This window comes from Colossoma macropomum, unplaced genomic scaffold (genome assembly GCF_904425465.1).
Source record: "Colossoma macropomum unplaced genomic scaffold, Colossoma_macropomum, whole genome shotgun sequence".
Lineage (NCBI taxonomy): Eukaryota > Metazoa > Chordata > Actinopteri > Characiformes > Serrasalmidae > Colossoma > Colossoma macropomum.
In genome coordinates, this window is record NW_023494785.1 from 39,776,718 (window position 1) to 39,789,551 (window position 12,834).

At 40.8% G+C, this 12,834-nt stretch overlaps 1 protein-coding gene across 1 annotated transcript in view; it reads left to right on the forward strand.

Moving 5' to 3' along the window:
• The window catches only part of otoa (otoancorin), a 35,942-nt gene that overhangs the window by 2,550 nt on the left and 20,558 nt on the right, over positions 1–12,834 (forward strand). The window contains exons 4-11 of the mRNA XM_036580336.1: positions 1,054–1,253; positions 4,168–4,758; positions 6,214–6,335; positions 6,475–6,620; positions 9,487–9,595; positions 11,125–11,346; positions 11,686–11,847; positions 12,237–12,377. Of these exons, the coding sequence (XP_036436229.1) occupies positions 1,054–1,253; positions 4,168–4,758; positions 6,214–6,335; positions 6,475–6,620; positions 9,487–9,595; positions 11,125–11,346; positions 11,686–11,847; positions 12,237–12,377 (1,693 nt within the window). The remainder of the gene's footprint in view (positions 1–1,053; positions 1,254–4,167; positions 4,759–6,213; positions 6,336–6,474; positions 6,621–9,486; positions 9,596–11,124; positions 11,347–11,685; positions 11,848–12,236; positions 12,378–12,834) is intronic.

Below are 12,834 nucleotides of genomic sequence, written 5' to 3' on the forward strand. Positions count from 1 at the left end.
TCCATGTCTGCGTGGGTTTCCTCCCACAGTCCAATTGAATATGCTAAATTGCCCCTAGGTGTGAATATGTGCGTGACTATATATCGTCGCTGTCCAAAGAAAACCATGTATCTCCATTTTTGCCGATTTTAATTTTTCTACATCATTTCAACACACCAGCTGTCCTTTATGTTGTGTGAAAATTTCATGATGAATGGACCAACAGAAATGCTCTAAAATCATTTAGAATAAAATCTGTTTACATTGACTTACATTAAAAGGTAAGTGTGATTTTGCCTTTTCCTGTAAAGTTACTGTTTTGGAGATACTTGTTTTTCTTTGGACAGCAACGATATGTCTGTGTGTCTGCCCTGCGATCTTGAGAAGCAGTCTGATAGAGACTATGTATTGATCTGTCAGGGTCAAACACAAATAATAATATGTCTTCCATGTAGAGCATAAGTTAGTGTACTACTCCACCAACCAGGACCCTCAGGAAATCTACTCATGGCAAAGCAAAACAGCAGAGGAGAGAGGCTGGGCCTCACCTACTTCCCCAAAGTACCTAGAAATGAGTCAGCTCCCTCTGGGTGTCTATAATACCCGTATCCAAATCCAAACAGGCTCAGAATTTTGAATAAATTGCCCCAATCGACCACATTGAATGCCTTTATGGCATCTGAGGAAACGCCAGCTACCAGGGACTGAACTTCAGCCATCAACCGCTTAATATTAATGAACCGTCTTATTTTATCCACACAGCTTAGACCTTGAATAAACCCCTTCTTGATCATTATGAATTAAAGATGCGATTACCTTGTTTAGCTGATTTGCCAAGACTTTAGAAACTATTTTAATGTCGGTCTGGATTATAGAAATTGGATGGTAGCTTTACAGTTGCAAGGGTCCTTATCCTTTCTATAAGTTCCTCAATGGTTATCTTTCTTTCTTTTCTTCGGCGAGACGATGAGCTCTCTTTCTGAAAAACAATGGGGAATCATATCTGTCACTTACTTTCCCATTCTTTTATCATATACACCTCTTTCTCTTGTCCCTCTTTCTTTATTTCTGAAGGATGAAGCTGTTCAGTGAGGTGTTTAGCTCCCTCTCCGAGGAAAACCGGGATGAGATCAAGCGGTGGATGAAAGAAAGGGTGACCGAAAATGAACCCCTCTGTCATCCAGTTCAGAACATCTCCAGCACCCTCCCTCCGACCCCCCCGAAACCTTCTGCAATGACCAAACTTGAACCAGCAACAGACAACCAAGGCCTCCGTAAGTCTCTGTAAAAGTTTTCTATGTTAAAGCAGTCAGTGACCATTTTACCGGACCTTAACTTGTACTTACCCTGCCTGCAAACAGGATGGTAGTTTTTTCCAGGGAGGAACTTGTTCATGCAGAATGCGCATTCAGGTGGTTTATGTGAGAGATGAGCAGAACACTGAGGTTATGAAGTGAGTGTTGTAGTTTATCAGCTATCGATCTGTTGGTCTATTTTAATGGTGTTTTGATATCATACAAAGCAGACATAAAATATAAGGAGATGTATGTTTTACATTATTTTTTCCTTACTAGTTATTAAAGGTTTGCAGTTTATCTCACTGCTTTCAGTTTGACTGTTCTCTTCTATCCTCTGGTATGATGACAATAGAAGTGATGTCACGACTCGGCCTGGAGTACCCAACTTCACCAGGCGACTTCAAATAGTGCTTATATGGTCCCTCCTGGTAGAAAACTGGCTTACTGATGAAACTCAGACCCGTTAAAAGCATCACACTCTGTGGCCACTTGAGCTCCTCTCACCTCAGAGGTCCACTATATGGGTGTACAATTACAGCCCTTCTGTTGCTGCAGAGTTTATCATTCCCCCTCCACCCCATTCATCACTGGTCAGTTTCTGACCACAAGAATGTTGTTGTATGTTGTGTGCTGATGATATGAAATTTCAGCACTGAAGCTTGTAAAGTGACCATTTAATGGAACAGCAAATTTTTCTTGCTTTTTTAAAATAATGTAAACACTGTTAAAGCACAGGGTACTATTCACTCCCCAGTCCATGCAGCCCATATATATATATATAAAATCACTAAACAGTGCATTTTTTTCCATCTTCATTCACGAAAACCAACACATTTACATAAAGTCATCTATTCATCCTACAGCAGTTTAGCCCCACCCATTTGCAATTAAGTTATAAGTAATGTTTCAACTGCTTTTTAAATGAGGCACAATAAGTGTCAGACTAACCCCTGGGAACAGAGTTACAAGGGGTAGTGGTTGAAATCTTCCCCTATGAAATGAAATCCTCAAATGGAAAAAAAAAAACTGCTTCATTAACAGCTGCTAGCGCTGCTCTGTAGGCGACCCTGCCCGTCTGCAGTGACAGCAGAGGAGGGTAAAGTTCAGCTCCTCACTGCTGGGCTTTAGTTACATTTAGGACATCATATGCCTTCAAAGAGGGGGGCAATTATTTATTATCACCCACCGCTAATTTACTGGTGATATTCACCAGGTTCTTGTTCGAATTTTCCCATTCCACCTTAAATGGTGCAGCAGTTACATTCTGGTGCTTCAGGCGTCAGAACTGCTGAATTATTTAAGGTGGAATGGGAAAATTAGCTAGCTAGCTACCGAGACATTAGCCTACTTTTAGCCATTTTTGTATGCTTGTTACAAAAAAAGGACCATAATACATTGAAACGACATTAAACTAAGATAATACAGAGAAATAATACGGAGAAAATTCTCACATTTGTGGGTTTCTTTGGTCTCTTGTTCAGCCATCTTGCCGGTTTTTCTTTTTTTTAATCATAACTCTCTGTTTGGAGTCTCTGAAAAACCTCTGTTTGGAGGGCCATGTAGCCCAAACACTTCACCCTATCCCTCCATCTCAACAAAAATTGGGACACCCTACCCCGAGACGTGAATGCGCAAAACGGAGTGTTAAGGGCTAAGTGGTAGGGGCAAGGGGTGAAATGGGATTGGGTCCAAATCAGAGCCGAGCTTATTTACGTATATCAGCCTTACATAAAAATGAATTATGACTTATGACCCCTTAACGTGCCATTGGCCCGACAGCACGCCCAAAGTTTTATTACACACTTCTATAACCTAAGAATAGCTCCATTAGTTTACATTGACATCCCTGTAGGACTGAATAATAAGCCTTAGTATGAAATAAACCTGGAGTGTTAAGGGGTTAATACCACATAAATGTCATATGTGGACAGGGTATAATAAAATACAGTGGGTCAAGTAGGTATGCTTTTTTACTGAATGGCAGCATATTGGGCCATCTTTAGTGCAGAAACATTTTTTAATTGTGTCCCTGTATTGACAGCTGCACTGTGTTCTTATTGTGGCCATTTCATTTATTACAACAGGCAGCTGGTGTGTGTGAAAAGGTGGCTCGTTTTTGTTTGAGCAGTGTCTTGTGCATCCAAAATGGCATCAGTAAACACAAACTCACCAACACCACTGTAAGAAAAACAATGTAAGACTTTTCCACTCTTGTGCTTTACAGTATCTTTAGTGCAGTCTGGTTGGAATTCTTCTCCAGGCTTTGTTCACACAGAGTCTCCTGTTAGTTTGAAGTGAACCGTTTTTCCTCTGAAACAAATATCAAATATCAGATATCAAATATCAGATATCAAATATCAAATATCAAATCTCAAATATCAAATATCAATATCATATTATCAAGGTACAAACTACGTAAATATGCCCTCAAAGGTACAACAGTGGGTTTAAGATCCAATCATGTACCTTAAATATGTTTTTCTCAGTGGAAAAGTACATATTTGTACTTTTCATAACCTGAAGTTTTAAAGCAGAACAATAAATTATAGTAGATGAGATGGGGTGTGTGGATTATGGTATGATTGTGTTCCCTGACTAAAGGTACTGAGATGTACCCTCGAGGGTACCACCCCAGTGACAAGAGGGGTACTGCCCCAGTGACAGATTCGTACCTTTTTTTCTGAGAGTTTACCAGTGGTTGAGGGATTAAGATGATACTTGTCCACATTTAGCACTTTGTCCACCACTCAGGTTCATCTTTCTTGTGGCAATCTCAGAAAATAGTGAGTAATGAGGACTGTCTGAATGCATCATGTTACTGTTGTGTTAATAATGAACTTCTGCATTTTTATTCTAACCAACCCATCATCACTTCTCTTGATTGATCCAGAGACTGGCCCGACGAATTGGGTGACGAGTGGTGATAAAGCTCTGAAGAGAGCACGCCGAGGTTTAGCAGCTAGACAGGGATTAGGGCAGGGGAATTTGAAAGTAACACAGCCGTCAAAGATAGTGGAGAATCCAGTAAAAGCAGAAATCCCAGCAAACCCGCAGAATCCTGATAAACTGTCAGAGGTACCAGTAAACCAGCAGAATCCCAATAAACCAGCAGAAACCCCAGGAAGCCAGCAGAATCCCAGTACACTGGCAGAACTCCCAGTGAACCAGATGAAAAACCCAGGTGCTAGCAATGATACTTTACCACAGACTCCTGGGAATAGTGATAAGACAGAAAAGGAGCTGAGCAAGGTAGAAGAAGTTACAGAGCAAGGGGACAAGAAAGAAACGGTCGGTCAAAACCCAGGGAAACAAGATGACAGTGGAAAACAGATAGATGTTGGGAACGGGAATGGGAAAAATGAAAGCAAAGAGCATATGGTGCCCGAAGAGCCGAGCACAGCAAAGGAGGAAAAAGAGACAGGAAAAGATGGGCAGAAGCAGCAGAGCGAAGGCAGTGCGGATGATGGAGGAAAAAACAAGTGTAAGTTTCGTCCACCATTATGTAGTCCAGGCAGAGGAGGATGAATAGAGGCCATCTATTCATTGGAACAATTGTGTTTGTGCTCGTGTGTGTGTAAATGGTGTAGATGGAGACTCCTCTGGTCATTTGTTGTTTGATTCGTGTTCATGTTCTGCAGATTTAGGTATATATTTGGAAATATATTGTCCACTTTGGAGCATATGGCATTTAACATTCACAATCCAAGTAGGGAAACACATTTCCAGATGCCTGTCCATTCAGCCTACAGCACTTCAGCTCCACCCACTCTCTTTCTGAAGTGATGTGAAATGCGGTTCCTGCAGAGATTAAGAAGGTTGACATAACAGCATACAATGATGACCAAACTCATTATGACCATCTGCCTAATATGATGTTGGCCCTCTATGTGCCACCAAGACAGCTCCAGCCAGACCTCTGAAGGTGCCCTGCGGTATCTGGCCACAAGAAGTTTGAAGCAGATCCTTTAAGTCCTGTGAGTTGTGAAGTGAAGCTGGCGTGAACCGGACTTCCCATCCCACAGATGCTTGATCGGATTGAGAATTTGGAGGCCAGGAGAAAACCCAGAACTCTTCATCATGGTCCTAAAACCGTTCCTGAACAATGTCCACGCATGGCAGGGCACATTATCCTGCAGAAAGAGGCCACTTCCATCAGGGCATACTATTGCCATAAAGAGCTGCACCTGGTCCACTACAACGTTAGGTAGGTAGCAGTTGTCAATTCGACGGCTGCATTAAGAGTTTCCCAGTAGATGTGAATAAAACAGGACTCATCCGACTATTTTCCATTGCTCCAAGGTCCAGTTCTGACGCTTGTGTTCCCCCTGTAAGCACAGAATCATCACTCTTACCATTCTGCGGCTAGTAAAAATTTCTGTGACCCATGCCACAGTAGCCCTTCTGTTGGTTCGGACCAGACAGGAAAGCCTTTGTTGCCCTTGTGCATTGATGAGCTTTGGGCACCCAACAACCTATTGCCGGTTTGTGGATTGTCCCTCCCCAGACCACTGCGGGTTAGGACCTCTGCTGACCAGGAGCACCCCACAGACCCAGACCTTGACATAATAATCAGCATTAGTATTGAATCACTGAACTGTCATAATGTTTTGGCTTATCTGTGCATTTTGACTGTTGCAAATAGACTTAAGGGAATACAGAGAGAAATACTGGCTCGTTGTCCTGGCTGACCCTGAAAAAGACATGGCTAAAGACAAGCTGTCGACAAATAGGAAGGGAGAAAGAAGAGACTGACGAAGACTAGGAGAAAACAACAGCTAATGAGAGAGAGATACCAAGTTTAGGAGAAGAAGAGGGGGAAGAAAGCAGGATTAGGGAGAAAAGAGAAAGACTTTAAAATTAGATTTGTCAGGAAGTGGCAGGAGAACCCGAATTAATAGAGAATAATTCTGATTCTGATCTCTCCTAATCTCTTTAGCCAACTCATCTCCTGCTGGATGTCCCAGAATGCCTTGGTTGAAGGCTGAGGCCCTCAGGATGATGGGGCGATTCTTTTCCCGGCTGCCTGAAGTGGAAGTGAAGGCTATCCCTACGGAAGAGGTCAGTCTACAGGATGTTTCTACTCTGTACTCTAAAAAAAACCCTGAACATAAACAAGAAATATACACGTGTTAATAAAAACAACATAAGTATATTTGTCTGCATTTAACCCTGTTTGAACCCTCCCTCTTTTTCTCAGCTTTGTAAGTTCTTTGTGACTCCTGAATTCCCATCTTCGTTCGCCAAAGTGGATGGGATGCAGCCGGCGATTAGTCGGATGCTCTTTCAACGACTCAAGCAAGAATGTTCCAACAGCAGCCAGAACTTCCTGACCCATGTTGACAGGTGAATGCCCTGTATGATTTTATACAACCCTATTTCCAAAAAAGCTGGAATTAAATAAAATAAAAATAAAAACAGAATGCAATGATGTGCAAATCATTAAAACCCAATATTGATTTGAAGTAGTACAAAGAAAACATATCAAAACGGAGAGTTTACATTTACATTACATTACGTTACAAATTTAAATTTAGAAAATCAATATTTGACATTTGTGAATCGATTCAGAATCGTTTACGTCCGCATTGCGATGCATCTAAGAATCGATTTTTTCCCGCACCCCTAATATTACACATTACACACTATTCGATTTGATTATTATTCAGAGGCTGCGATGCGATTATAAAACGATTATCGATGCATCTCGATGCATCTTTTTAATATATACAAGATTTCTATTTTCTTACTGTCTGACGACTCGGTAGTTTTAAAGCAAAGTATTTGTAATGATCCATAATCAATTCACTTCCAATATCTTTATTAATAAAACAAATGGAAGTGATGTGGCAAGTGAACTAGAAGGCTCACATTCAGAGAAGCTGCTGCCACTCATCTGCGATAAAATGCGCTGTTACGGTGAAATAAGATCCAGTGGAGATGGATGTCCACGCAGCGTGTTACAGCCGTCCTACCCGTTTAATTCAGTGACTTTATGACTTCGGTTTTGGTCTCGTTGTACAGAGTGGGGGGGTCGCTGTGTCAGTAAAGTATCTTTGAAACGGGGCGTGAGCAACATAGCGCGAAAGCCCTGTTTCACAACGACTGAGAATGGGCGTGCAGACCGCAGGTCACATAGCAGTGAGGTTTCGCCGAGCGAGTAGCAAACAAAAAAGGAAAAGAGAAAGACAGATGAACATTTGGAGACAAATGGACTTATTCGTATTCATAAGCAGCGCAGTTGGTTTCCTGGTACGTTAAATCTGCAACAAGAAACTGTCAAACACTAATAAGTCGCACAGCTGAGGTCAGCTTCTCTTTCGAATTTTCCCGTTCCACCTTAAATGCCGCGTTTACGTTCAGGCAGAATTTAAGGTGGAACAGGAAAATTCGAACAAGAAGCTGGAGAATAAGAAGCGACTTCAGCCTCGTAAAACAGTCGAGCTTTGAGAGACATTTTACAAGAAATTCTTGTAAAATTCAAGTTTTCTGGCGGAGAGGAAAGCGGCTGTAGGCAAAGCTTAAAGCAGAGCAAAGTAAATCTGCGCTCTCGTTTATATTGTTTAGCCTAAACTAGGACATTAACAGAAACTGAGACATACTGGACATTAAATGTTTGATTTTTGCTGAAAGGACAAAACTGCTCTTCTTATCATTTGTGTTGTGACTCCTGATCTAACCTGGCTTTAATGCAGAGGGAGCCGCTGCACTTGCCCACTTCCAGTTCCGCCTTTTTGCGTTCCGTCAACATTACGTTACAAATTTAAATTTAGAAAATCGATATTTGACATTTGTGAATCAATTCAGAATCATTTACGTCCGCATCGCGATGCATCTAAGAATCGATTTTTTCCTGCACTCCTAATATTACACACACACATATATATATATATATATATATATATATATATATATATATATATATAATATGTTATATATTTGTGTGTGTGTGCCCCTTTTGAATTTGAAGCCAGCAACGTTTTGAAAAAGTTGTTACAGGAGCTTGTTTACCACTGTGTTGCATCACCTTTCAGTTGCTGACAGTTTGGAGTCAGACATGTCTGGACTGCGGGCAGGCCAGTTTAGCACCTAGACTCTTTTACCACGGAGCCATGCTGTTGTAATAAGTGCAGAATGTGGTTTGCCATTGTCTTGCTGAAAAAAGCAAGGCCTTCCCTGAAAAAGACGTCTGGATGGCAGCATATGTTGCTCCTAAACTTGCATACATCGTTCCGCATTAAATGAGCTCAGGCCCAGAGAAGTCGGTGGCGTTTCTGGATCCTGTTATGGTTCTTTCTTTGCATGGTAGAGTTTCAACTTGCACTTGTGGATGCAGAGATGAACTGTGTTCACAGTGGTTTCCGGAATTGCTCCTGGGTCCATGCAGTGATTTCCACAACAGAATCGTGATTGATTTTTAACGTAGTGCAGCTTTAGACCTGAAGATCACAGCCAGTCAGTAATAGTTTTCAGCCTTGTCCCTTGCATACAGAGATTTCTCTGGATTCTCTGAATCTTTTAATGATATTATGTAGGGATGCATTGACACAGTTACTGGCATCGGGCCGATACATTGGGCTCGTTCACATGTACTTTTAGTCATAAAAATTCTGATACTCATGTTAGCCGACACACACAATCACAACTTCTTTCCCAATAGGTCATGTTACTGACCTGTTGCCAATTAACCAAATCAGTATTAGTATTAGCATTACACAGCTTTACCTTTACTTTTGTTGCTTTGTCCCAAATTTTTTGAAACGTGTTGCTGGCCTCACATTCAAAATGAGCATATATGTTTCAAAAAACAAAATTTCTTAGTTGTACTATTTTCAATTAAATATAGGGTTTAAATCATTGCATTGTGTTTTTATTTATATTTTGCACAGCATCCCAACTTTTTTTGGAAACTGTTGTAGTAGGAAGAATCATCAGCAAAAGTTCATGCCTTTGGCCTCTTTCTACCGAGGCTTTGCACAGAACAGAACAAATTTGGTGTTGGTTTTTTTGACTTGATTATCTTGTAGCCAATTTTGCTGTAAGATGTATACTTTGCAAGTTATTCTGTGGTCAGAAATAATGTGCTTTAAATATTAGAGGTGGGCAATATGTTTTCATTATCAAGAGAAATTATCATATCAGTATTGTGTTGTTGTATTTTTTACATCACTGACCCTCACTTCAACATCTCTTCCTGGCTTTTTCTGGCCAGGCTCGGCTCTCTCGTCTGTTTCTTTGATGATGCTCGATCTCTCAATGCCACACTGAGTAAGAAGCTGCTGTCCCAGATGGCAGACTGCGAGAATGCTGGGATTGACCAGGTTTGAAAAACTTTTAATTTATCTTTCTTGAATTTGTTTGCACACAACAACAGTAATGCTGCTTATTTAGCCAGTGATACTCTCAAGGCCCTTTTTATTTGATTTACCTTACATATCCAGGCCTCTATACAGGCATATATTAGTGTTTTCCCTAGTCTATACGACTGATGCAACTAATCAGCTAATTAACAAGCCCTTCTGGTAGCTCTCTTTTGGAAGCAAGTTGGTTCCTTCCAACTGATAATATATAATCCGTCATGATATTTAGGCCAATTCCATTTCACCTCTTGCCAATATCACTTAGCCTTTACCCCTCCATTCACTCCTAGGGGTAGGGTGTCCCGATTTTTGTTGAGATAGAGGGGTAGGGCGAAGGGTTTTTCAGAGACAGTCCAAACAGAGTGTTATTAGAAAAAAAAGAAAAACGGCAAGATGGCTGCGCAAGCGACCAAAGAAACCCACAAATGTGAGAATTTTCTACTCTAAAAAAATATGAGAACCACTGTTTTATCTTAGTTTAATGTCATTTCAGTGTATTATGGTCCTTTTCTTCATAACAAGCAGAAAAATCGCTAGTAGTATGCTGATGTCTTGGCAGCTAGCTAGCTAAAGTTCCCATTCCACCTTAAATTTAAGGTGGAATGGGAAAATTTGAACAAGAAGCTGGCGAATAGCTGAATTCAGCTTCATATCACTGAAGAATTAGGGGTGGGTGATAATAAATAATCGCCCCCTCTTTGAAGGCGTATGATTCCCTAAATGTAACTAAAGCCCAGCAGTGAGGAGCTGAACTTTACCCTCCTCTGCTGTCACTGCAGACTGGCAGGGTCGCCTACAGAGCAGCGCTAGTAGCTGCTAATGAAGTGATGTTCTTTTTTATTTGAGGGTCCCATTTCATAGGGGAGATTTCAACCACTCGAGGAGACACTCGAAAACAAGGAGTAGGGGTAAAGATAAGAAGTAGGATTGGGCCTTCGCTTCTCTGAAGTTTGCTAACAAGTTGGCTATTTGTTACATTGCATCACTGAAAGTCATCCACGAAAGAGACCAGCCTTTATAGAAGATGAGGAGTCAGGATTATCTGCCTTTGCACTGCTTAGCTTTAGTGTTAGCATTAACTTAACTGCTAAACTTTAATTTGTGCTACCAATGCGCCACTGTTTAAGCATTATGAGGTGTTAATATAAGCACAATTCTGTTTTTTCCTTCTCTGTGCTTAACTGAATACCTGTTTATTAACTCATGAATATTCGACTGTCAAAACTAGCTAGAATACATGCGCCAGTACACCAGTTTTTATTGTATTCAGCACAATAAGTGAAATCAAAAAGGATAACAGCGAATAATGCTATTATGGGTAATACCTGCCATAATACCATGCTCAAAAAGCATATGACTAATTTATTGAGAGAATAATAGCTCACCACTGTATGATACCCCTGTTTATGCCTTTAACTCCACACACTAACCTTGCCGCTGCTTCTTCTCCTCCTCCATGTCCCTCTTTCTTTGAATTCGCTCTCTCTCAGATAAGACGAGACTTAATGAGGAAGGTGATGTCGAACGGTGACGTTCCCCCCACCCTTGAGCTCTTGCGGACTCTGGGTTCCAGTGTGTCCATCCTGCCTCCCTCCAAACTGTCCGACTTCAGCGCTGATACTCTGAAGGATGGCCTGGCCAGTCTGAGCCAGGTCAAATGGAAGCCAGTTCAGGCCAGAATTTTGGCCCAAAAACTCCTGGAGAAGGTGAAGGTTAGATAGGGTTGCTTTGTCTGTAGTAGGGCTGAGTAATACTGAGAAAACTTACCACAATATATATTTGTCCATATTATTCAATACTGACACTGATAATTATCACGTTTGGATATTATCTGTCAAACTCACATGCTTTCTCCTTCTCTATAATCTTAGCACAGAAAATAGCTCACTAGCTATCTCTGTTAATTATTCTGCTAGAGTGTGCTGTTGCCAGTGAATGGCTCCACTTCTAAATATCCAGCGCATAAAAAATGCATTTGTCCCCATCGTGCTGTTGCTGCCAGGCCCACATGGCTCTCCTCCATCCCCAACCAACCCTCTGTCCTTCTTTAGAACGTCACTGGTGAAAGTCTCTTATCTCTGGGCTCCATGGTGAGAGGAGTGGACAGCGAAATACTGAGGAAGGTTAAACTGCAGGGACTGCTGGGAAATGAAGCCTTGAAGAACATGACTGAGAAGATGTCGTCTTTGCAGAAAAAGGCTCTGCTAGAGGGGGTGAGTATTATATGTGTATGTACATCACCAACATTACCATCCAAAAGCTTGGAATTACTGCTCTCAATAATATGAAGCCATATGTGCAAAGTGATTCTAGTACGATGCTGGTACTCAACTTCAAATTAGTAATAAATAAAGAAATTTCATAATTCACAGATTGATGACTGGAACTGCTTGTAGTTGAAAATTGACTGAAGTTGAATCATAAAAATGATGTAATGAATGTCCAGAAATGATGAGTAAAAAAAAAAATATATATATATATATATATATATATATATATATATATATATATATATATATATATGGATAGATAGATATAAAATACAGTTTATGTGTTGCAGTTTGAGTTTACAGTGGGAGCTTTTTATGCATTTCTTTCTCAGTTGCGCTCCAGTTTGAATGAATCTGATTTGGTGAAGAAGGTGCCAGATCCTCTCCTCCCCTCACTTTCTCTCTTCTTTCTGGAGAAAGCAGGAATTAGCTCTGTGGACCAGCTGGAGGGTCGCAGCTGGTCCCGTACACAGGTATGCTATCACACACACACACACACACACACACACACACACACAAAAGTTTAATACGAAAAAGTATAATGCAAACACATTCACCCTCTAACATACTCACCAGTGTGCACACACATTCAAACTGATCTACAGGATTAGTTTTACTTGGGGAGGAACTGTCATTTAAGTGATTACTGATGAAATCTGTATGAATGTCCAGAGTGTGTAATTTTAGTCAGACAGTAAAAACTGCTGAGTGATTTTAATCCAGTATGAATCTGCAGTGTGTGTAGTTTTACAGTCTGACGGTAATAATTGTGGAGCGATTTTAATCCAGTATGAATCTGCAGTGTGTGTAGTTTTACAGTCTGACAGTAATAATTGTGGAGCGATTTTAATCCAGTATGAATCTGCAGTGTGTGTAGTTTTACAGTCTGACAGTAATAATTGTGGAGCGTTTTAATCCAGTACGAATCTG